The following is a 23,057-nucleotide window of genomic DNA, read 5'->3' on the forward strand; positions in this document are numbered from 1 at the left end:
AGGGCATTTATTTATGAGTGTGGCACTATGCTGCAGCAGATAAAGACCCAAACATAACTGTACTAATTCAGTTTGTTTGCTATCCCAAATATGTGTTCATGTGAAAGACGTAAGTGCCACTCTAGGATCAGAGGGAACCCCCATTTTTTGTGCCAGGCAAGGAATTTCTCAGAGGAAAAAGTATCTTCTAAAGGTAGATGTAATAGTTAAGCAAGCAAATGATGTAAATGTTATTCTATATAAAAGGTCCAAACTATCATAAAGTTGATAACATTTGAAACTTGATGTATGTACTACACAATTGACCTTAGCAATTCAAGTACCCTAACACCACCATAAATGATATAAGACTGCAATCATAAGAGCAGCTCAGTCTAGGAATCACAACATCTAATTGACTGCCGTGACTCTGACGGTGCATTTTAGAAGGGACATAAACATCCAAACTAAGTTCAGAAAAACATGTGTTAGTGTAGCTGTAACATTAATAGATCCCCAGGTCAATCATTGAATAACTTAAAAGAAGTCTGCTTGCTCAAACACACTGCGTACGTAACTTTACAAATTCAAGGAAAACCCTTACAGCAAAAAACAGCTTTTTGTGTCAAATCACATAAGTAGCTAGTAGGAAAGGATGTTTTTCTGCAAGCCAAAAACTGAAACCAGTCTAATTCACAGAAAGTATGGTTATTGTTTGCAAACTAACATACAATATACTGAAGTATAGTCACACAAATGCTTCTTGGGTAAAAAACTGGGTACTGACAGCTTTCACTCTCAGTGCAGCCAAGTCACGAAAGCACAACCCCCAAAAAACAGTGTTTCAAATCATCTAATTTTTCAACTGAGAAACCCACCACATCTAAGTGGTGCATAAAGAAAGAGTGTTCTCTATAGAAATTCAGACATTGGGTTAGAGAGCAGTCATAGACTTGCATGCTACTTCCAATAAATTAAAAATGCAAGATGGGAAGCCGTTTAATTGGTGCCAAAGGAAACTCCCCCCACCCACCCCCATTGCTACCTTTGATGATTCTTAGTTGGTCCACGCCTCTCAGTCAAGCCAGAGATTTGTGCCACAAATGCGCGGTTATAACCACAAGCATCTTGCCAAATGTTTTCTTTATTTTTCTTAGCGACACTAACCCTTGGTTGGTTTAGTGGAACCTGAACGTAGCACAGCACCAGTAAACACAATTAAGCAGTAAAAGACATATCTCTGAAACGCAAGTACTGTTAGAGTTTTGAACTGGAACAAATAGGACTGGCAAGGACTGCAAACTATTTCTGCATAGGCATATGGCAATTGCGACCTAATCCAAGAAGAATATCAGAAGCTCCACCTTCTGCAACCGACCATGGGTTCTGGTTTGGTAGCCTATATATGGTACATTGCAGTAATGATAACTCCGCCCATCAGTTCAGTTCATACGTCTTTATTTCGATATTATTTCATCATAAAAGACATGCAAGAAACATTCCACTCATGACTAAAAACTCCAGATGTCAAAATTACACACAATATTAAAAAATCAGAAGAATAGACTAGAATACATACAAGAGTTAATTAGCACAAATCATTACTAATAAGCGGAGTTAAGCATATTATACACAATAAAATAGGATTAAAAAGTGATTAAATTGTCGGGTAAAGACAGGTTAGAAATATGTTATTATAAGGGGCTATTTAGCCGCTATTACAATGTTGACTGGCTCTAATAATCCATGTCCAACCCAGACATTTTGCAACAGCTATGACCACTGGAATCGATGTATTAGTCCTTAAGAGCCATAATGCCTCCTGGCACACCCGAGTTTTCATGTTTTTACAGATGGGTTTAAGCCATTTTCCTCGGGGGGCTGAATGGGATGGGCAAACAAAAAATACATGGCCTATGGACTCTTTTTTGTCCCTACACCAAGGGCAGAACTCATTCGTCTGGCCACGCCATGTAACTGTAAAGGATCTCACTGTCTCACTGGAAGTGACCCCACCCTAAACTGATGGTATAGTTTTCTGTCACAGCTCTTTGTAATTACATCCCAATACTCCTCTAAAGAGGGAGTGAGCTTGTGTTCCAGGAATCTACCAGAAAGAGAAGTGGGATCTGACTGGACTATATATTGATAACGTATAGTCGCCCAGTACTGTTCTTTAAAATCCTTTTTTGAAGGAAAAATGCTATTGCTGGGATCCGACCATAACTGATCATGGCCCATGTTTACCAGTATCGATCTCACATTTCTAAACCAAGGGATGTTAGCTGATCCCAAAATGGATCTAACATCTAATATCTCCTTTGCAAAAGTAGCAAGTTCAGGTGTTGACCAGATCCTTCTCCACATAGCAAAGGATCTAAACCGTGCCACTTCGTCAATGGGGTAACAACCCAGGTCTAGTAACAGGGGTTTCAAGGGACTAGATTGGGGCAGGCCAATTAGGTTACGTAGAAATTTATTTTGGACTTTAACCAAGGAGGACAAGTCTGAAGAGCCCCATAGATCTGCACCATACAGGATTGCTGAACTTATTTTGGCATTATAAATTCTTAATGCAGGGCCAATCCTTTTGGTTGTAGAGGTTCTTTGTTCCTTGATTAAAGTACCAGATAGTTGGACAAATTTCAGTGACCGGACATCAACCTGAGGTTTCCATCTTAACTTGTTTTCAAGTACAATCCCTAAATATGTCATAACTTCCACCTGCTCTAGTTCAACACCGTTCATCCTAACGTGACCCTTCTGTGTCTTATTTCTAGTAACCACCATAAATTTTGTCTTGCTGACATTGACTTGGAGGTCGTTGTCTTTACAAAACTCCTCAAACTTATTTATGGCGAGTTGGAGTCCCTTTTGAGTCTTGGATAGGATGAGGGTATCATCCGCAAAGATGAGACGTGGGAAATTAGTACCACCTAAATTAGGGGCATCAGTAGGAGTGTTTACGAAATACTGCACGACCCTGTTAATGAATAACAAAAACAGTGTCGGTGCAAGGACACATCCCTGGCAGACACCACGGGTGACTGGAAACCTCTCTGTTATCTGTCCTTGCCTGCCCCATCTCACCTGGGCAAAGTTAGCCTTGTGTCATCTTATTATATCCAGGAGTGCTGGCGGCATTCCCATGTTTCTTAGGGCAGCCCATAGCTTTTCTCTTGGTACGAGGTCGAATGCAGACTTTAAGTCTACAAACGCTGCGTAAATAGTTCCACCGCCCAAAGTCACCACCTTCCAATATATGAGAAGGAATCTAAACACCTGATCAATCGTACTGACACTGGGTCTAAATCCTGCCTGCATAGGGGATAATATATTCTCAATCTCCATCCATTCGTGGATTTTACCCAACACCATCCTAGCTACAACTTTCTGAATTGAATCTATTAGACTAATAGGTCGATAATTTTCCGGAGACGAACGTTCCCCCTTCTTAAATATAGGTAAGATTTCCGCCCCACGCCATGAATCCGGGATTTGGGCACCACTTGCAATGGCATTAGCTATAAAATTGATATAAGGGACCCAATTCGTTAAATCAAATTTGAATAAGTCGGCCGGGATACAATCTATGCCAGGGGCTTTACCTGCTTTAGTCAAGCCCAGTGCAAACTCTGCATCTGTATTCTCAAAAACTATTGATGAACAGATCAGTGATTCACTTAAAGAAAGAGCAGGTAAGCCACACACAGTTTCTGGTTCACTACCCCTAAACTGGTGCTCAAAATGTTCTACCCACACTTCTGGCGAGACAAAATTCGTCGGGATCTGGCAGTCCTGATTTCTACCCCATTTGAGTAACTGCCAAAACTTGGTCTGGTCCTTTGACTTACTGCCTTCACACAAGTTCAGCCAATGCAGATCATCCCATTCTCTCCTTGACTCTCTTTGTACCTTTTTATACGCAAGCCTTGCCATCCTAATTTCTGTTACATCTCTAGATTTTAAGGCTTTAATCAGATGGGTATGCGCCTGTCTACAGGAATTATACCATTTTTTCCCCTGTTTTTGGGACCTTTAAGTTCATAGGTTTAAAACTTGTAGTAAAAAGACATTTTAAAACGCCAAAGAGCTTGTCATGCTGACCAATTATGTACGATGATTGGTCCAACGGATCAACCAGAGCAGATAAAGTGGAAGAGACCTCTAATGAAATTCTATCTAATGTTATAGGATCCTCCACTATCCTGCTCCACCTGAGCCTTCTACTGTTGTTTGTTAGAATTGCCTCTGCAGTTGCACACTCAGTCGGACTTAATCTCCTTAGGCAGTCCTTTAGATTTAGACCAAGCACTAACGGGTTATGGTCGCTCTCGGGTCGAGCCTTTATTAACATATCCTCCAATAGCACCCAGTGCTCGACCCCGATTAAAATATAATCAATTCGACTAGTACTGGTGCCGTTGTCAAATGTGGCCCGGCCTTCTTTATCGGAATGTGACCGCTCTCAACCCCCACTCAAGACACTAACCCATCCATTGTAGTGCTGCCTCTGTCCCACGCTTAATCGGTTTTAGTTCGAGGGGAGGGATATTCCATTGCACATCTTCTTCAGCAAATATATCCACTCCCTCACATTGGTGCGGTTCGAAAGTACAATTAAAATCCCCCGCCAATTCCACTAACTTATGCCTACCGATATTATTAAGGAGGAGATCTAATTCTCTAATGACCAACGGACTACGTCCCCCAGGGAGTCCGCGAGCATACATGTTAACAATGAAAATCTCCTGGAGGTTGGGACTCGTCAGCATAATCCCAAGAATATCAGGATTATCCACTAGCACTTCATTGGTCCTATAACTGAGTGACTGCCTCACCCAAATAGTTAATCCCCCAGAAGCTCTGCCCATTCTACCCCTCTGGGCGAGTTAATAAAAATTAATATACCCATGTCTATAAATAGGATCAAGGGCCCAGGTTTCCTGAGATATTAAAATGTCATGATTGTCCACAAAGTCATCCCACTCTCCTAGGCCTACCTTGCTTTTCAACCCCGCGATATTCCAGGAAACTATTTTAAGCGGGGTATTCATACTAAGGGATTGAGAATGTTCGATAGCCTGGAGACTATTACTCAGTAGCCCTCCACTCTCCAACAAGGGATCTCCATCTGTAGTTATCCTGGTTGGAAGTGCGGACTGCCCCTTTCCTTGCACTCCCTCCGTTATCGCCGTCACCAACTCCAATGGGCTACCTAAGATTAAACCATCAGGGACGGCTACTTCCCCCCCCAATGGTACCAGTCCCTATGGAGACCACTTCAGGATTCAATCGGCCAACTATTTTTACCGTACCTGTATGAAAGTCAATCTACCCCCTCAAGACCTATAAAGGGCTCAAACCGGTTGGACAGAGGAAGGTGTCGCTCCATCTGAACAACAGGATTTCCCCCCCGGATATCTTCTCCTACATAGATTGAAAAATAAGTAGGAAGAGCCACTAGTTGAGCGAGGGTAGAAATAATCAAGACCTAAGGATTGTATATCTCCCTCCCTCCCAAATCTTGGCTCTCTACGGATAAAATCAACCACCCAAGGGTCCCTAAAATTCACAATGATACAGTCACCCTCTAAATCCTTTGGACATTGTCACACCCAATTCACCCTTCTAACACACAGTATCTCAGTATTAGAGAAGGGAGGGAGAGATCTTTTCTTGTTAAGCCAAAATATGACTTTATTCTTTAGCTCTCTATCTGATTCTTGTCTATCCTCCCCCACTGAAGGGACTCCCACCAGAATGATAGTATAAGGTGTGGATTCTGGGGGAAGATTTACACAAGGCAATCGCTGCTTGTTTTTCTCCTTCTCCAACCGAGAATACCCAGATAACCCACTACCTGGAACTGGAACTTGCAGTGCAACCTTTGTATTAGACACCGCCCCCAACCCAGTATGCCTAGCCTGTGTGGTAACTATAGTGGTTTTGCCTACAAGGGGAATCTCTGTACTATGTTGTACTTCTTGGGAATTAGGAATGTCATTTACGACTGCTGTTGAAGTACTTATTCCATTATCTATCCCTGTTTTTTGGGATTCAACAATCAGTACATTGGGGTTTTCCATTCCTTTAACTAATGTGTTCAGTACATCTGTATTTGATGAAACAAGGTTCTCCAACTTGTCTAATTTCAAGTTAATCAACCTTGTTCTCTCCACTAGGGGTAAGATCAAGGATTTGATTATGGTTTCTAGTTTGCCCAAAAGACCATCACCAGCACCACTCATGGGGGTCTGTTGGGCTGGACCTCTATTGACCAAAGTTGGGTTTGTTGGCTGGGTATGTTAGGGAATCAATGTTTTCCCAATTTTCTTAGGGATTTTGGGCATTTTAGCATGTCCACCCTTCTGCGGACCACCCCCTCTTTTCCTTATACTGGGTTTGGTAGGTAGTATTGTTAGGGAATCAATGTTTTCCCAATTTTCTTAGGGATTTTGGGCATTTTAGCATGTCCACCCTTCTGCGGACCACCCCCTCTTTTCCTTTTACTGGGTTTGGTATTTACAAGTAAACCTATTTTTTGGGTTTCTGTAGTGGATCTATGTGACGGAGAAGGGCTAGAGGCTCTACTGATTAGACTACTAGAAATCATGCTAGGTGGAGTAAGATTGGGGGTAGAACAATCCGCTGGATTGTCCGCAACCAAAATCATTGGGCTCGGACAGGAACAAGCTTCCTGGGTAATAGGTTTAGGTAATCTTAATGGATCAGGAGAGATCACAGTCCCAATAGGGCCTAAAGATGAGCGTTTCCCTGTATTGAGATCTAGGGACAGAAGTTTCTCAGTAAGAGCTCTCTCTTTCTCTAAAATCACTGTTGCTCGTTTTATAAATTGGTCCATTGTTCCACTGACCACCCCACCCGTGGTTGGCAATTGAACATTTCTTCCCTTCCCAGAGCGTAATGCCATAACTGGTTAGTGACAGTACTAAAATACAATACATAAGTAGCAAAAAGTAAACAACTTAAAAACCAGATTTAAGGGGGAATAGCCCAGCCCAGCCTCAAACGACCTCAGACGGTCCCACCCTTGTCCCGGGCTTCTCCCGCGGTGCTCCCGCGCAGCGGTATGATCAGCTTGCTTTAAAGAGAGGGAGAGTGGTTAGGGGGCGGGGCAGGCATGCAGGGAGAGCGGACCAGGGGATGTTAATTGGTCATGCAGGGACTCCTGGGAGATGAAGTCCCTGTATGTACGCTCACAGCCCTGTAGCCAGTTGAACCCTCACCTTTCCTAGACACAGCGTTTCAGCGCTAATCCTGGTGCAAGCAAAGTCATCATGCTTTAAAAGCAAGATGCCCAAGGGCAACTGTTGTGTCCAGATGTAGGTTACCTTATTCGCTGTGCCATTATACTGTACTTGCACTTCAGTGAGAAGGCCCAAACATTGTGATAAACAGACTGATGGTGATTCTTTTACCATCCACGGGAGGGATGGGGGGGGGGGGGGGGGGGGATTTAGTGGGGCCTGCAGTCTAGCAGTTTGTGTGGGGCAGTGCCCGTCATAACGGTCAGAAGTAGTTATCAGACTGCTCTTTGACAGAAGGGGAATTGTGGCCCAAAAAAAAAAGTGCTCCGAGTAATAAACAGACAGGTGGCTTAGATAAATGATGCATTACAATAGTGACTTTTTATATTTTATAAATGTAACACCTTAAGTGTGGCGTGTACAGCCAGATGCGAACCCTGTTCTCATTTTCCCACAGACCTCAAGTTGCATCTCTTGTGAGGCTAACACCGGTCTGGTTTTGCTTGTGTGCTCATATACTTGTGACCTGCTTGGAGATAAATTCCTGCATTCTACATTTAACTGGACAGCTTCTATAAAAATCGTAGCAGACAAACATAACAGAAAGCAAGCATGACTAGTCTTTTTCATCAATGTAGATTGATAAGCTTTCAGAGCGCCGTAACTGACTTTTGGGACTAAGGAAAGAGCACTCAAACCACGCAAACAGTAACAACATGTGAAGCAACTATGGGCGATTTTCAAATGGGGCACAGCTTAAAAAAAAAAAATACATATTCTAACAACTCATTGTCAATATATACTAGGAATGCTTTCTAGCAGATTAATAGGACAGCAGAACTGAAAGAGCCACTTCAAAAAATTGACAGGATGGAAAATGCATCCAGGATTAAGCAGTTCCCTGCTTCTTAGGTCTTCTCAAACTCACAGGCATTTGACATAATTTACCTCCACTGGCTAAATGTTACCCGGGATCATTGAAGGGGTTTGCAACGACAAGTGCTGCGACGGCTGGAAACCTTTCCAACAAAGCAGTATAAAATGATTAAGATTGTGAAGGAGAACAAAAACTAGAGTTACATTTTGTCTTGCTCAGACATAACTTTACCCCTTGCACAAGGATGAAAAGCCTCAGCCCTCTCATCATTCAAACTGAAATTATGTATTCTGTGGAAGCCACGCCAATTTATATTCCAACGACAGGTTTCCCCTGCTTCAAACAGACAAATTCTCTACGTGGAAAAGAGGAGAAAAACATGAAGAAATCAACAAAGTATCTCAGAAAACTATACGTTATTCCCGAAAACTCAAAATCCCTGTAATCACTCTTTATTCCCTCAACACCAGAACTACTGGAACCCCCTGGATTAAACGGTAAATCCAGAAAGGGGAATCTTCATGGGCCAGTAGAGGTCCTCATCCTCCATCAGTGATCTGAAAACAGCAGATCGTCCTCTCCTCGCTTTCCAGTATGATCTTGTTAACAACTTACAAGCAGGTCAACAACACACCCCACTGGAAGCAGTTTTCCAAAGAGTCAACACACTGCTACCCACTAGAAAAAAAAAATGATCACTTAACTATCATCCAGCGGATCGCTTAAATTAGCCTGCCCTTGTTTCCATCAAAGGACTATTAAATGCTCATCTTTCCTGATTTCAATGTACCTTATTTGAGGAAAAGCACAGTTTTGTCGACACTTTATTCAGCCCATTGGATTACAATCAATGTCAATTAAATTGATCTTTCATTTTTAAATTACTGTTTTGCAAATTGCTTTTCTAAAGGATTAATTGGATCTGATGTAAAGGACATTAATGTTTTGGTGTGGTATATTTATATAAAACCTTTAATTAAACCAGGACAGGGCTGGAGGCTAATTAAGGGGTGCAACTGCAAACTAATAGCATAGAATAAACGAAAGGTTTTATTGCATAAATTATTTAAAACCATTTGTAATATTTCTAACATCGATAAAAGCATAATTAAAATTCTAGAACGATCGCACACTAAAATTATGTAGATTTGTTCATCTTATAAAAAGGTATCTTTTTAGCAGCATTGATTGAAAGTGAATGCCTATTCCCCGTCTTTAGGCCCTCATGCGGCAAGATGAAAAGAAGATGATGGCATCTATACAAACCGCCGAGTTTTCTAACCATCTCAAGTTTTAAGTGCCCAGACGCCTTGTGCTGCATAATAAAATTAATAGTGGGACTACTTGGCGATTCTCTTCACTGCATACTTACTTATTGTTCGTGCAAACCACACTAGTGTCATCAGATTCCTCTTACTCAGAGAGGAGCTGAGCATGCACATCGAACACATACTTCCCAAATGTGGGCAATTCTGTTGGTGCAGTGCAAGAGAACAAAGCAGATACTGCTTCTTTCTATGTCCGAACCCCTTTAGAGAGACACATCGGATGTAACAACTTCGGATGTGGCAGTAAGCAGACCAGGAAAACAACACACCAAATGCAGTTGGGACTCCTTCCTGTACTGGTAGATTCTGCACCCAGTCATAGGAGCCAGGGATTTCCATCCGGGACATAGTTCTTTTATTGGAAGGGGTACAAGCCTGACCCATTGAATATTCTTTAAACACGTATTCCCCAGTGCTTGATTCGGATACCGCTGTATCCAATAATATTTGCAGGATGTAGTCAATCTGGAAAGGCCTCCTCTGGCTATACAGTTTAAGAAGTGCATTTTTGATTGCCACATAACTTAGCCCTTCCTGGCCCCAACTTTGTGTCGCTAGGACAAGTATTGACACCGCGTTTTGCACATATATTTTCCATGGGTTAGTTGTCCCTTTATAGATGAGTTTGAGTTTAAGAATATTCTTTACGCTTCCAATGGGTGCCTACAGAACTTGGCAGTAGTATTTTGCCTGCATTCCCAGCCATTCATAGTTTTGCTGCATCAGGCAAATCAGACTGTTGCAGATATCCTTTGGTAACTTAAATATGCATTTGCACGCCTGACATTGTGATTTTTCAAGCAGGCTGTCCATTTTGCCTGGGAATGCCTGCTGTGCATAACCCACTATTGCCCTTATTTTACATTGTATGACCCTTCTTACTGGTTAACAATGGCATAGATTTGAGTGACTATCCGACATTGGCTCCCACTGTGGCAGTGTCGTGGAACACAGTATTCATTGTCGAACGAAGGTGGAAAACTCGGAATCTCCAAGTCAGAATGCTGTCAAAGTGGAACCAAGGCATCAATATGCAATCAAGACACACAACATCAATCTTGAATGAAGAACCTTGGCAGACTGAGCCAGTTTTTGAATGCAAAGCGTAACAACATTTACAGCTAAGATGCATCAGTCTATGTGGCCCCCCTTCTCCGCAATACATACACTAAATTGCTCCTAATTGGGTAATCAACTGAAGTATACGCCACAGCTTTATATGCACATTGCTTATGTGTGTCTCAGGTTTCTAATATCTATTTGCTAAGAAAGCAGAGCAGCTAATGAAGAACAAGTAAGGAGGTCCGATTATTATTGTAAGAAGCTCGCTGGACCTATTCAACAACATGGAAGGGAGTATCGTCCAATGTATCTTTAGACTTGGATTTTCAACACTATGGGGTGCGTCAATGGTACTAGATCTTCACAAATACTAACTTCAGGTGTGACAATACCTATAGCCCGATAGTGTAGACGTCTCATGCACAAGACTAAATGACTTCCGAATCTCTATATTTATTAAGACGTTTTACAAAGCGGGAGCACGATTCTTCGAGGGACACTTTGTAGATTTGGAAAGGGAAATTAAGCCGGGACATGGGCATCAGATCTCGGAGTACACACGGGAGGTTGTCCATCCGGTCGGCGGTATCATCGTCAGCCTCGCGAATGGCAAGAATAAAGGAAGGTCCACAAGGTTGATTAAGTTAACTTCATCATCAATAGGGAAAGGAGCAGCAAGCATCGTGTGAATATCCTTCCAGTAAGCCGTTCACAGATTGCTTCTGAGAGTAAATCGTAATTTTGGGACGGCATTAGACTTTCGAACAGATAGATTTTACATGATACCATAGAAGTAAAGGTCGTAAACAAATCAACACATACAATCTCACTGGCAGAAAAGCTAAACTACGAAAGAGTATTTGGGGTTAAAGCCCAAAGACAAGGGCACTACGTAGAGAAAACGTAGCACCATTGTATCGCGGTTAGTCAGCCTCTGTGAACAGGCTCATTCATCACCGGTTGCGAAATCAATTTAAAAGTACACAGGCACATCTCTCTTCTATTCCTACCCGACTGTTCAGAGCACATCTTTGGATGCCCAAGCCCTGAGGGGCCTCTATCCTCTCTATGCACAACTGAAGCTCTGTATGCAGGCACAAGTAATTTCATATATGTGCACAAGCTAAACTGTTTCAAGAATAGTGAATTTACATCCATGCTCTTGCTACACCAAAGTCCTTCTCAATACCGTTGACACAGACCCTGTCAATGGTACCTCGCCGACTGTCTAAACATATATGCAAGGCCCTACTGCACTGAACGGCCCGCAGAACCTCCATACCTGCCATGCTGCACGGTGACCCCGCACCAGGGGCGGGGCTGAGGGTGGCGGTGCCCGGCCTCCTCCTCTTTCTGCAGCTGATCCTCGGGCCTAGGGGGGAGCACAGACCGGGAGGCACAGGGGTGCGAGGATGCAGCGGGCACTCCTGTCCCTGCTTCCTTAGGAGTGTCTCCTCCGGGTGACTCCTTTCCGGGCTGTCCCTCTATCAGGATGCGTCCCTTTAAAGGTGCCTGAAAAGGATAGCAGGCAGTCTCTTCTCTTGCTCTCCAAAGCTCTTTCCTCGCCGTCTCTCTTAGGACGCCCCACCTAGATGTCCTACCTTCGGCCACCCAGCAGCAGCAGCACCTCCTCCACCACAACTTTCAAAATGGCGCCCGCTCGCTCCACGGACGACGTCACCGCGGGGCGGGGGACACAGGGTGGAGGTCACGCGCAAGAAGCGAGCTCGCATCAGTCCGGCCTCCTTTCCGCGCGCGTTCACGCTCAACGGACTGGGAAAAAGTGGATCAGGACTGGAAGCCCGGAAACACTGTGGAACGAGGGGGTGGTGTTTGTAAATGGGCGGTAGCAGTTATTAACTGTGATTGGCGTACCGTTTCGCCCATCAGCGTTGGACTCGCAATAGAGCCCAGATGCTGCGCGTCACTTAATGCACCAGCCCTTCTTTTTGCCTGATCTTAACAAGGCGCCTCACAGATGGTGTCGCCCACGCGCGGGACATCCTCTTGAAAGTATTACTCCTGTTTATACTTAGCTGCTGTTGACGTTAAAAAAAGGACAGCCCGAGGTATTTTCTAACAATTTTTTAATTTATATTCTACATTAGGTCTCGCGAATCAGATTATGCTTAACTTTCTATATGGAATTCACAGTAGTCAAGTAGGAACTACAATGCCCAACAGTCCAGTGCGGTTGCAAAATGTCCACGTGATAAAAGTAACCAATTGAACACCCAGGACATAGGTTCAGAACGGCTACTCTTAGCCAATAGTTTTCTTCCTTTACTGTTGGCGGTAGCTGAATTACTGGCTGCTATCATTTATTTCCCTGAATTTTATGGTATTCGAATTGAAGCGACTAATCTTTTATTAAATGAGATATTTGTTATTCATTCGCCCCTTGCCGCTTCCAAATCTGAATGAGAGTCAGGTGGTATAAATCTTAAATTTCCCAACTAGCAAAGTTTTGGGCAGCAGTGTGGGGGGTGAAATGACCATGAGAACCTGCAAACTTCAAAGCTTAGAAACTTGTGACAACAGTTTTTTTTAAAAACTTTCTTTAATTATTAACTGTACATGGCTTTTTATCTTGTATTTTTTCTTTGGGAGAGAGAACTGTGCTTTCAAAGGAATTGCTAAGCCACAAAATTGTTGTGGATTTTGTTAGTGGGGCAACCCAGACCTTCTGTCACTCACCCATTCAATAAGAAAGAAACTGTGATTTACAACTTTTTCAAGGGGTGCTTTTAGCTTCAAGTTTAGCTCTGTAATATGAAGCATAACATTAACATGGGGCTGTATTATACGTAGGGTGCGCTATCTATGTTTTTGCTCCAGCGCAAATCTGGAAATGGGGAATAACATTTACCGATATCCTCCCTGCGTCGCAGACCCGACGTCACACTAGCTCATTCACACACACATTCATTGGTGGGGCCCATAACACCAACACTCATACGTCTCTCTCACGAGTCTGCACACAGGAGGGATGAGTAATTCAAGCGCTGGACATGTGGGGGAAAATACCTTATAACCTATAGGGAGAGAAAAGTTATTTTACAAAATATACATTAACATCCTTCGCCTATAGATCCCTAGTCCCAAACATCAAGGCACTCCACCCACATGGTCAATGGACCAATTTAGTTGGATTGGTTGATGGTGATTTAGAACCAGCTAAAACACATTTTAAGACTCAGAATCCTTATTTCCCTTAATGAAACCACAAACTTATATTTCTTGTTAATCAATATTTGTTTATCTAAATTTTCATAATGATTAATATTTGTATTTGTCTCGTCAATGTTTAGAATTTTGAAATCAATTCAAATAAATCGCAGAACATCATATTTACCTAATCTGGCTATTTGAAGTCCTCTAATTCATTGACTCTGCATAACCAAATTGTGTCGTAAATTGTCCGAAAAGGAGGCCAAAGCTCAAAGTCCTCTACTCAGCACGTTACAGTCCCAATTTGTCAAAGGATCAGATATCGTGCAAGCATCTATCATAGCCCGTGGATTTAGAAAAAGTTTGCAGTCATCAAGCGGTCGGGCAGTATCTGGATCATCAGGAAAGGCGTCACAATAAACGAAAGTGGAAAAATGATGAATGAATGAAAAATATGTGAGCCCTACCTATTCTACTACCCTTTTTTATAATAAAATCAAGTCAAAGAAGATACAATTTTAAGCTTTAGAACAGTCGTGATTGGCTGGTTGAGATCATCCGATTTTTATTCCCAGATTCTTAGTACAGTTCGAGGGGTGAGGTCATTGGTCAGCGAAGTGTCGGCTTGTTCCGGTTTACTGTAAGGTTGATTGTTCCCCTGTCTGGGCGAACGTCCCGTTTCATATCCTTGACCGGGTACATGATGAACAAAGGTCGCTATGAGGTTTAGGAGATTTCTTGCACATGCGTAGCTCACTCCGCGCCTCATGAGACAGTGGCCACTTCTGCGTGTGGTGACAGCGGCCATATTGGATTTAGGCCTAGATGCCAACTTAAGCAAAACAAACATAAAAGAATAATTAATTCATAGAAATGGAGATTCTAATGCTCATCCCTCTATGTGCTTGTATTTATCTAGCATACAGTGACATTTAAAGCAATTATATTCACCTTTTCCGATCCTCCTCGAGGGTGCTACATCACAAAGCAACATATATCATGCAATATTCTATTACCACATATACTATTGTTAATATGTGTACAGATTTTAGTTATAAGAGTTATTTAGCCATGCAAATAGCAAATCCCATGTATAGTTTAAGTTTTAATAATGTTTATTATTATTAGGGGGGAGGAGCCTAGCGCGCAACCAAGATGGCCGCGTAGGCTTACGGCTCTCGAGGGCCTCCGCAACCTCCCACGTCTATCCTGACTTAATCCTGATTTATTTGACGGGCTTTTGCTGATGAACTTGCGCTGAGGTGCCGCCCGTTTTCCGGGTTCGGATCAGACGCCGGGAACCGGAATGGTTGCGCTCCGAAGTTTGCGGCCTGCTCTTGCCTTGGTCCCGATCTCGAGTTGGTGAGGTGCCCGGGTACGAAGTGAACAACAGCGGCATGCTGGGCTCGACCTGCCACGTACCCCGCACTTTCACTTTCGTTTTCAAGCCTGTGCTCTGATATCGGCTGAGAGACTTTGGTGCTTTAGAGGGGCGCGGATGGCGGAGTGCCTGGCCTGACTCTCGGACTATATTTGGGCCTCCTGTCTGTAACGGCCGTGTTCAATTGCAGTAGCTACCTGGTTTTTGTTCCTGGTGCTTGCGGGTGCCAACTTTGGTGGCCTCCGGACGACGGCGGCTAGACTAGACGGATACAAATCGAAATCCAAGTCAACTCGGAGGGGAGCCTATACTCAGGTCAATAATATGGATCGTTATGCGCAGACAAAGGGATCCCCTAGTGGCTCGCATAAATCGCCTGAGAGGTCCAAAGAGGTCTCGGGCCCTTCGTCAGAATTGACCTTGCTGGACGTTATGGGCGCCATTGAGGAGATGAAGGCTGCTGTGGGTCAACAGTTTGATACCCTGGCTCATAAATTGGATGCGGTCCTGATCGATGTGAATTTGGTCAGGGCAGACCTATCCAAAACCAACGAGCGGGTTGACTCTTTGGCTCAAGCTGCGTCGAGCCTAACTGTGGACGTGGCGGCCCTGCAGACGGAGGTCCGTAAGTTGCGGCTAGCCAGTGACCAGACGGACCGTCGACTTGAGGACTCCGAGGGCAGGGCTAGACGCAACAATGTTCGTATCATCGGAGTGCCGGAAAGGTCGGAGGACTCTGCTACCGACCTTTTTGTGGAGGATCTGGTGATCAATCGTCTCGCGCCCAAGGGACTGAGTAAGTTCTTCGCGGTGGAGCGGGCCCACAGGATTCCGGGTGGTGTGCCCAAAGTGGGTGCTCCCCCGCGGCCTATAATCGCTCGGCTCTTTAACTTTCGGGATAGGGATGCTATCCTTCAGGCATCGAGGGTGGCCGGGCCGCTGAAGTTTGAGAACTCTAATGTCAGTTTCTACCCGGACTTCACGCAAGCGGTCCAAAAACAACGGCTGGGATTTTTGAGCGTCAAACGGCGCTTGAGGGACATGGAGGTGAAATATGCAATGTTATTCCCGGCCAGGCTGCGGGTTGAGTTCCGGGGTCGCTCACACTTCTTCGACCGGCCGGAGGCGGTTGGAGACTGGTTGGATGCCCTGCCTCGGGGACAGGATCGGGACGGCCGGATGGCGGAGAGCGGAGAGGGTTTGGTGCAGCAGGACTAGAACTTGGTTCCTGGGGATGGACTGGACTGGTGACGTCTGGTACCTTGGCTCAACTGGACTCTAGTTTGTGATACTATGCCCTTCAAACGCTTGGAGGTGGTGGGGAGCTTATTGGGGCCTTTTCCTCCTTCTGGGGTTCTTTTTGTGGTGTATGTTAGGGCGACAGGCACACTGCGAGTTGGGGGGGCTGTTTGGGCTCATGCAGGGGTGCAGGGAGGGGGGAGTTGTGGTTTGGGGATGGTGGGGGAGGGGGGGTGTTGGGGACTGTTTGTTTGTTTCGCAAGGCAATGTGAAGTTCTCTGCTGACTTGTCCGGGTTGTGCTTTCCGGGATGTGGGTATCATGCACGGGAGTGGGGTGGGGGGTAGGGGATTGAGAATCCTTTCGTGGAATGTGAATGGATTGGGGGACAGGATCAAGCGCGGGGTGGTGTTGCAGTATCTGAAACGGATTTCGCCCGACATTGTTTTCCTGCAGGAGACACATTTGATTGGGAACTCCTTCCATGCCCTGAATAGGAGGGGCTATCGCCTTGCCGCTCACTCTGGTTTCACTTCTGGCTCAAGGGGAGAGGGTATTTTGGTTCGTACCTCTCTCCCATTGGAGGTGGATGAGGTGCTTCACGATGATAGGGGGCGCTATGTGGCACTGGTGGGGCGATGGGAGGGTAGGATTGTTTTGCTTGTTGCTGTTTATGTGCCTCCGGGGTTACAGACGGCTACGTTTGCTGATTTGGGGCGTCTGGTCCTGGGACTCCCTGGGGGGGTTCTGGTGTTGGGCGGTGACTTTAACGCTGTTGTATCCGGGTTGGAGGACCGTCGCCCCCCCCAGGGATCTCCCTAGGGCTCAGGCCTGGTTGGGTGGCTTTCTGGACACTTTGGGACTTGTAGATTGTTGGCGATTGGCGCAATACACCTTTCACTCAGGGGCCCATGGGAGTCTCTCGAGACTTGATTACATGCTCATGCCGGCGATCCAAGCTGGGATGATTGGGGAGGTGCGTCATTTGGCCCCGGTATTTCTGACCATTCCCCAATATGGCTGCAACTGAAGGTTGTCCCTGGGGCGGAGGGGAGAGTAGCGCCCATTAACCCCTGGTATTTGCGCAACCCTAAGATCCGCGCGGGACTGGTCAAGTCCACAGATCACTACTTCAATGATAATGTGGGGTCGGTGTCGTCGGCTGTCTCCCTATGGGAGGGTTACAAAGTGGTGATCAGGGGGCAGGCCTTGTCACTTATTTCCCATGCTAAGAGGTGCGGGAGAGCAGAGGTGGTTCGCCTGGAAACTGAAATAGTTGAACTGGAGGAGGACTTGGAGCGGGGTGTCACTGACGAGAAACTGCACGTTCTCAGCCTCAAGCAATCAGATTATAGAGCGCTAGTCACGGATGCCGCTAAAGAAATGTGTAGAGAGCAGCAAGGACGACTGTATGATGTGGGGGATAAGGCCGGAAAGTTGATTGCTTGGTTGGATAAGAAGGAGAGAGCGAGCAGGGTGGTGCCCGTTGTGGAGAGAATGGATGGAGTGCGTGTGACTGACCCTGTGGAGATTGTTGACTGCTTCGCGGATTATTTCCGCGGGGTATACTCTCCGGCTTCTGTGCGTTCGGAGGAGGATTCTCATCTGTTGCTTAGAGACATTGCATTGCCGACCCTATCGGAGGCTGATGCAATCCTGATGGAGGCGAAGTTGTCGTCTGATGAGATCGCCTTGGCCACTCGCTCGATTGCATCTGGTAAGGCTGTGGGTCCTAATGGTCTTCCCATTGAACTCTATAAGTTACGTCCCGATAAGATAGCGCCGTATCTTCGGGACATGTTTTTCGCGGCACGTGCGGTGGGCTTCCTCCCCCCTGACCAACGTCTCGCCACCATAGTTGTGATACCTAAAGACGGGAAGCCGCGAGATCGCTGCGCCTCTTATAGGCCCATTTCGCTGTTGAATGCAGAACCCAAAATTCTGGCTAAGGTACTGGCTAATCGGCTAGTCCGGGTCGTGGGCGACTTGATTCATCAGGATCAGTCCGGTTTTATACCCCATCGGAATACCGCCCTGAATTTGAGGCGGTTGCACGGCGTGCTTGCTAGAGCGGAGTACATACGCGAGCCGGCCATCTTGGCATCTTTAGATGCTACTATGGCGTTCGACACTCTGGAGTGGCCGTATATGTGGGCCGTGTTGGCGAAATTCGGGTTCGGCCCTGAGTTTATTGGTTGGGTAAAGTTACTATATGCTGACCCACTGGCTCAGGTTGTGGTGAATGGTAGGGTGTCGGCTCCCCTCGCACTGGGGAGAGGTACGCGGCAGGGTTGTCCGTTATCACCTCTTCTCTTTGCACTTTCCTTGGAGCCTCTCGCCGCCTGGTTGCGTTGGGAGCCGTCTCTGCGGGGCATTAGATGGACGCCGGAGTTTGAGGACCGTGTCTCCCTTTACGCGGATGACATCCTTCTGTATCTTACCTCTCCCCGACAGTTGCTAATTGTATTGGTGGATGTATTGAATTCTTTTGGTTGCAACTCTGGCCTGGTCATCAACTGGGCCAAGTCATGTGTTTACGTCCTCTCGGGTGAGGCTCCCCTTCTGCCGCGGGATTGCCCTATCCAGATTGCTACCTTGGGGTTCAAATATTTGGGAATCTTTATCTCTCTGGATCCTGCGGTCCGCTACGAGCGGAACCTTCTCCCTCCCCTCCAGCGATTGAAGGCCGACGTCACGAGGTGGCGACGACTTCCGCTCTCACCGCTCGGACGGGCGGCATTGTTTAAAATTATGTCGCTGCCTCGCTTCTTGTACGCTTTGCAAAATACTCTAGATGTTGTGCCGGCCCGTTATTTCCGTGAGGTGGAGGGTCTTCAGCGCCAACTGTTTTGGGACGGGCGGCCGCGGATCGCTCTCGCCAAGTTGACGCTCCCTTGATATGACGGGGGGGGTCGCCCTCCCCGAAGGAGGTGGCGATCCCGGCCCGCTTACGATTCGTACAGCTGAAGATCCTCCACAGAGTGTATGTCACGGGGCCCGGTTTGCTACGTATGGGTTACTCGATGGATGGAATGTGTAAGCATGGATGTGGCCTGTCGGGCACCTTTCTTCACATCCTATGGGAATGTTTGGAGGTGGTGCGATTTTGGAACGTATCAACGCTGTTATGGAGGAGGTCACGCACGTTGCTCTGTTGCCTGAGGCTAGGAGGTGTTTGTTGAGTGTCTGGGAACCGAATGACTATAATGTGGCACAGACGCAGTGGGTGACCTTGGGGTACATGGTGGCTAAGCGTAACATTGCACAGCTGTGGGGTTCCCCGAGGGCGCCCACGGTCGCGGTATGGAAGGAGAACATGGACTGGTGTATGTTCAGGGAAAAGACGGTGTATGTGGCGAGAGGCAAGCCTGGGAAATGGACTAAGGTATGGGGTCCATGGAACTCATATCGTGGGCATATCTGCACCCCGCCTCTGCCGTTAGAGGTCGATATTGCTTTGTCCCCCTAGCCACGCATTCTGCGGGATTGTGTGAGGTGTGTTCCATGCTTTGTTTTCCCGCTGCCCCCCGCTTCCACTTCCTGTCAAGAACTGCTTTTGACACTGTCCGTTGTCCCCCGTCCTGGGAAGCGCACGCTGCTATTTTGGACTCTCATTGCCTTGAGTGTGTTTTGTGTTTAATTAAAAATGAAACTGTTTTTGATTGCTCTTGGCCTGTGGCCACGGCCTGTTGCATCTACCTACGGACTGCCGGGAGCCTCGCCTCTGGTTCATTTGACTGTGTGGCGTTACATTGCGGGCCCTCGGGCTCTATAGCGGCCGGCCTTGGTGGTTGTAGGCCCTTGTATGTATCTTATTGTATAATAAAGGTTTCTTTAAAAAAAAAAAATGTTTATTAGTATACATGCAATACTCGTTTAATAATATTATAATTAATAGATTATATAATTAGTATTTTCATGCAAGAATAGAGGAGGTATACAACATTTTTCCCTACCTGCTCCATCTTTTGCACTGTGGCGTACCTTTAACTAGGTTCCCCAGGTACAAAAAGGGACAGTGCACTATATTACAGAAAATGCACAACCCCCCAGGGCAGCTGCCAACTTATGCCTGCCCAGACGTGGGTGCCGAGCTCACTGTGCCACTGGATTCAAGCTATCCTGGCTGATGAGGGGTGAAAAACCGAAACCGGTCCTAGAATGCTTGTTACCGGTCCAGTTCGGGCTGGACTGTTCACATGAGGCACAGGGTCAAGACTGATTTGCACATTTCCAAGTCTAAACTGGGGTGGCATGGTGAGCAAAAAAATGATGAATTTAACCCAGATCTCTTGACTGGGCGTCAATGTTTTGATTTGTTCTGCATTCCGTCCATCAATAGTGTCTTTTGCTTTCTCGCAACACGTGGGCACTCCCATGCGAGATGGATGAACATCCCTGACAAAGGATGAAAAAGATGGTCTTACCTTTTGTTCCACATAATCTTCAGAAAACTGTAGTCACATCCTTGGTGTTGACTTCTCTAATAGGCTTTATCTCAACGCCCATCAGCATGTACTCGACAAACTGCAAATCTTGCAAAATGCGGCAGCTAAAAGTCCTGAGATATAATGTGGTCTCCTAGTCAATTAGGAAGCTTCACTGGCTCCCCATTCGACAGAGGGTCATTTCCAAAGCAGTCTGCATTGCCTATAAAGCACTACATTACCTAGGTCCTGATTTCCCGAAGAGGAGTATCACTTGGTACACACTAGGCAAGGGCCTTACGATCTGCCTCTTCCAAATCGGTGGTAGTGCCCAGTTTCAAACGCATGGCTTTGGGAGGCAATAGCTTTGTGTAGGGAGCAACAAAAGAATGGAATTCTCTTACTCTGTACATCAAAGCCATGCCCATCCATCTGGCTTTCAGTAAAGCCTGTAAGACATGGTTGTTTATTTCTGAATTGGCTCCCTCCTTTCAGGTCCTCTCTGTCAATTCAGCCAGCGCTAAGGTGCCTTTTTGGTAATAGAGTGCTTTAGAAAAATAATTAACAAAACTTAACATGAATGTGGCCTGTGGGGCGGCGCATCGCAGGCAGCATGCTTCTTCAGCTAATCCCATATGTAGCAATTGCACTGAAGCGCCTGACAGTCCGTGCAAAAATTTAAAGTGGATGAACCGAAGCCTATAGTTGAGTGAGAGGGCCTCCGTTTACCCGCAGCAGTATGTCCATTGTGCTTCAGAGATGGAATGGTTTGTATTCCCATGCAGCACAGGCCATTGGTCTGCGCCCTGGCGTCTTCCCCTGCATCTTGGCATACAATCTTGTGAGCAACTTTCGAGGACAGGGGTTCATTAACATGTGTTCCAACGCATGTAGTGTGGGAGGCGGTGTGGGGAACGTGTTATGCAGTGCGCGGTATGTAGCGCGGATCTGGTGGTAAAGGAAGATGTTTAGCTCAGTATGGCATGGGTGCCTGTTGGAAAACGAGGCAGCATCTGTGAGGCCTGCACAAATAACATGACTACATTTGTCCTTCACTGGGAACCAAACACCCAATTGTAGCGCCTGACTCTCAGAGGGTAGCGTTGCAGAGCAGTCTGAGGCTTACTCAAGGGAGGTGGTGTGGGCTAGTAATCGCCATTTGCAGGTGCACAAAAATAACACTCAATAATTGATTGTCCAGTCTGTACTTTGCTTTATAAAAGTAAGAGTACATTTATTGAACACACACCACTCAATACTATGCACCAATTTACAAATATACATAAGCTGTTGGAATTACTTTGTGACATTGTATAACATCTCCACCCCTCCCGCAGGGGGCGGGGGGGTCTAGTACCACCATTCCCATGTATGCATATCAACTTGCCCCCAATGCAGTTAGTTGAACATAACCTGGAGCGAGGGCCCTGCGCACTGGCACCATCCCAGTGGCGACCCACCCCATTACCTCAACAAGCATTAAAAAGGGGTAAACCTGCCTTGGTGACGCATTACCCTGACTGAGCATCTCCTACTGACCATAAAATATGCACCTCTATATCTTAAGGGCTAGCAGTCTGGGGTCTTGACCTAAGCGCAGCAGCAAGAATCCATGTTTACGCACACTTTAGAATGGCAGTACTCATCACCTTGGTTGATCATTTGAATGCATTGCAATTACAGCCCCTAAGGGCATCACAGATGAAATCACAGGATTGCGCATATACAGCCAGACACCCTAGCAGGACTGTCTGGCAACATAACCCCACTTGGCTTATGAAATCTCTTTACACATGTGACTTACAGTCCCTTCAAAAGAAGTACTCCTGGCAACTACACTTCTCCTGCAGGGTGCCTCTTCACTTTAAAAGGAATCCCAGGTAAAAGCATGGGATTACGTAAATACAGCCAGACCCCCTAGCAGGAGGGTCCAGCAACATAACTCCATTTAGCTTAACATCACCTTACACAGGTACTTCACTTTACACATGTGACTTTCAGTCCACATAGAAAGAAATAACCAATAGTAAATGCATTTTGGTGCAATTACACCACTTCACCTCCAGGGGATGCCCTTCTCCAGACATCCCCCAACTCAGCCCTTCACTCCGTGATGCACTTCATAGTACACCCTCAGCTGTAGAACATAAGTTCCAGCCTAGAAGGTGTTAAAGGCTGGCTGAGCCCTTGAGAGGTTATTCTTTCAGATGCCCTGTGAAACTTAGGGGTGGACTGTTCTTCTTTATGCTGGGGGAGACTGCGGTGCTCCTGCAGCCCCCCTGCACCCCTTTTCACACGTGAGGGTGACCCCCTCCTCTGGGGG

The 23,057-nt window shown here is 46.0% G+C and overlaps 1 protein-coding gene across 2 annotated transcripts in view; it reads right to left on the reverse strand.

Moving 5' to 3' along the window:
* PPP2R2A (protein phosphatase 2 regulatory subunit Balpha) overlaps window positions 1–12,343 on the reverse strand; it is a 415,049-nt gene extending 402,706 nt beyond the window's left edge. Inside the window, exon 1 of one of the 2 annotated variants that reach the window (XM_085632765.1) lies at window positions 11,800–12,343. In XM_085632765.1, coding sequence (XP_085488891.1) covers window positions 11,800–11,806 — 7 coding nt within the window. In that variant the 5' untranslated portion in view covers window positions 11,807–12,343. The remainder of the gene's footprint in view (window positions 1–11,799) is intronic. The other variant, XM_085632766.1, reaches the window with a different exon arrangement.
* Window positions 12,344–23,057: the final 10,714 nt, after the last annotated feature.

This window comes from Triturus cristatus, chromosome 11 (genome assembly GCF_964204655.1).
Source record: "Triturus cristatus chromosome 11, aTriCri1.1, whole genome shotgun sequence".
NCBI lineage: Eukaryota > Metazoa > Chordata > Amphibia > Caudata > Salamandridae > Triturus > Triturus cristatus.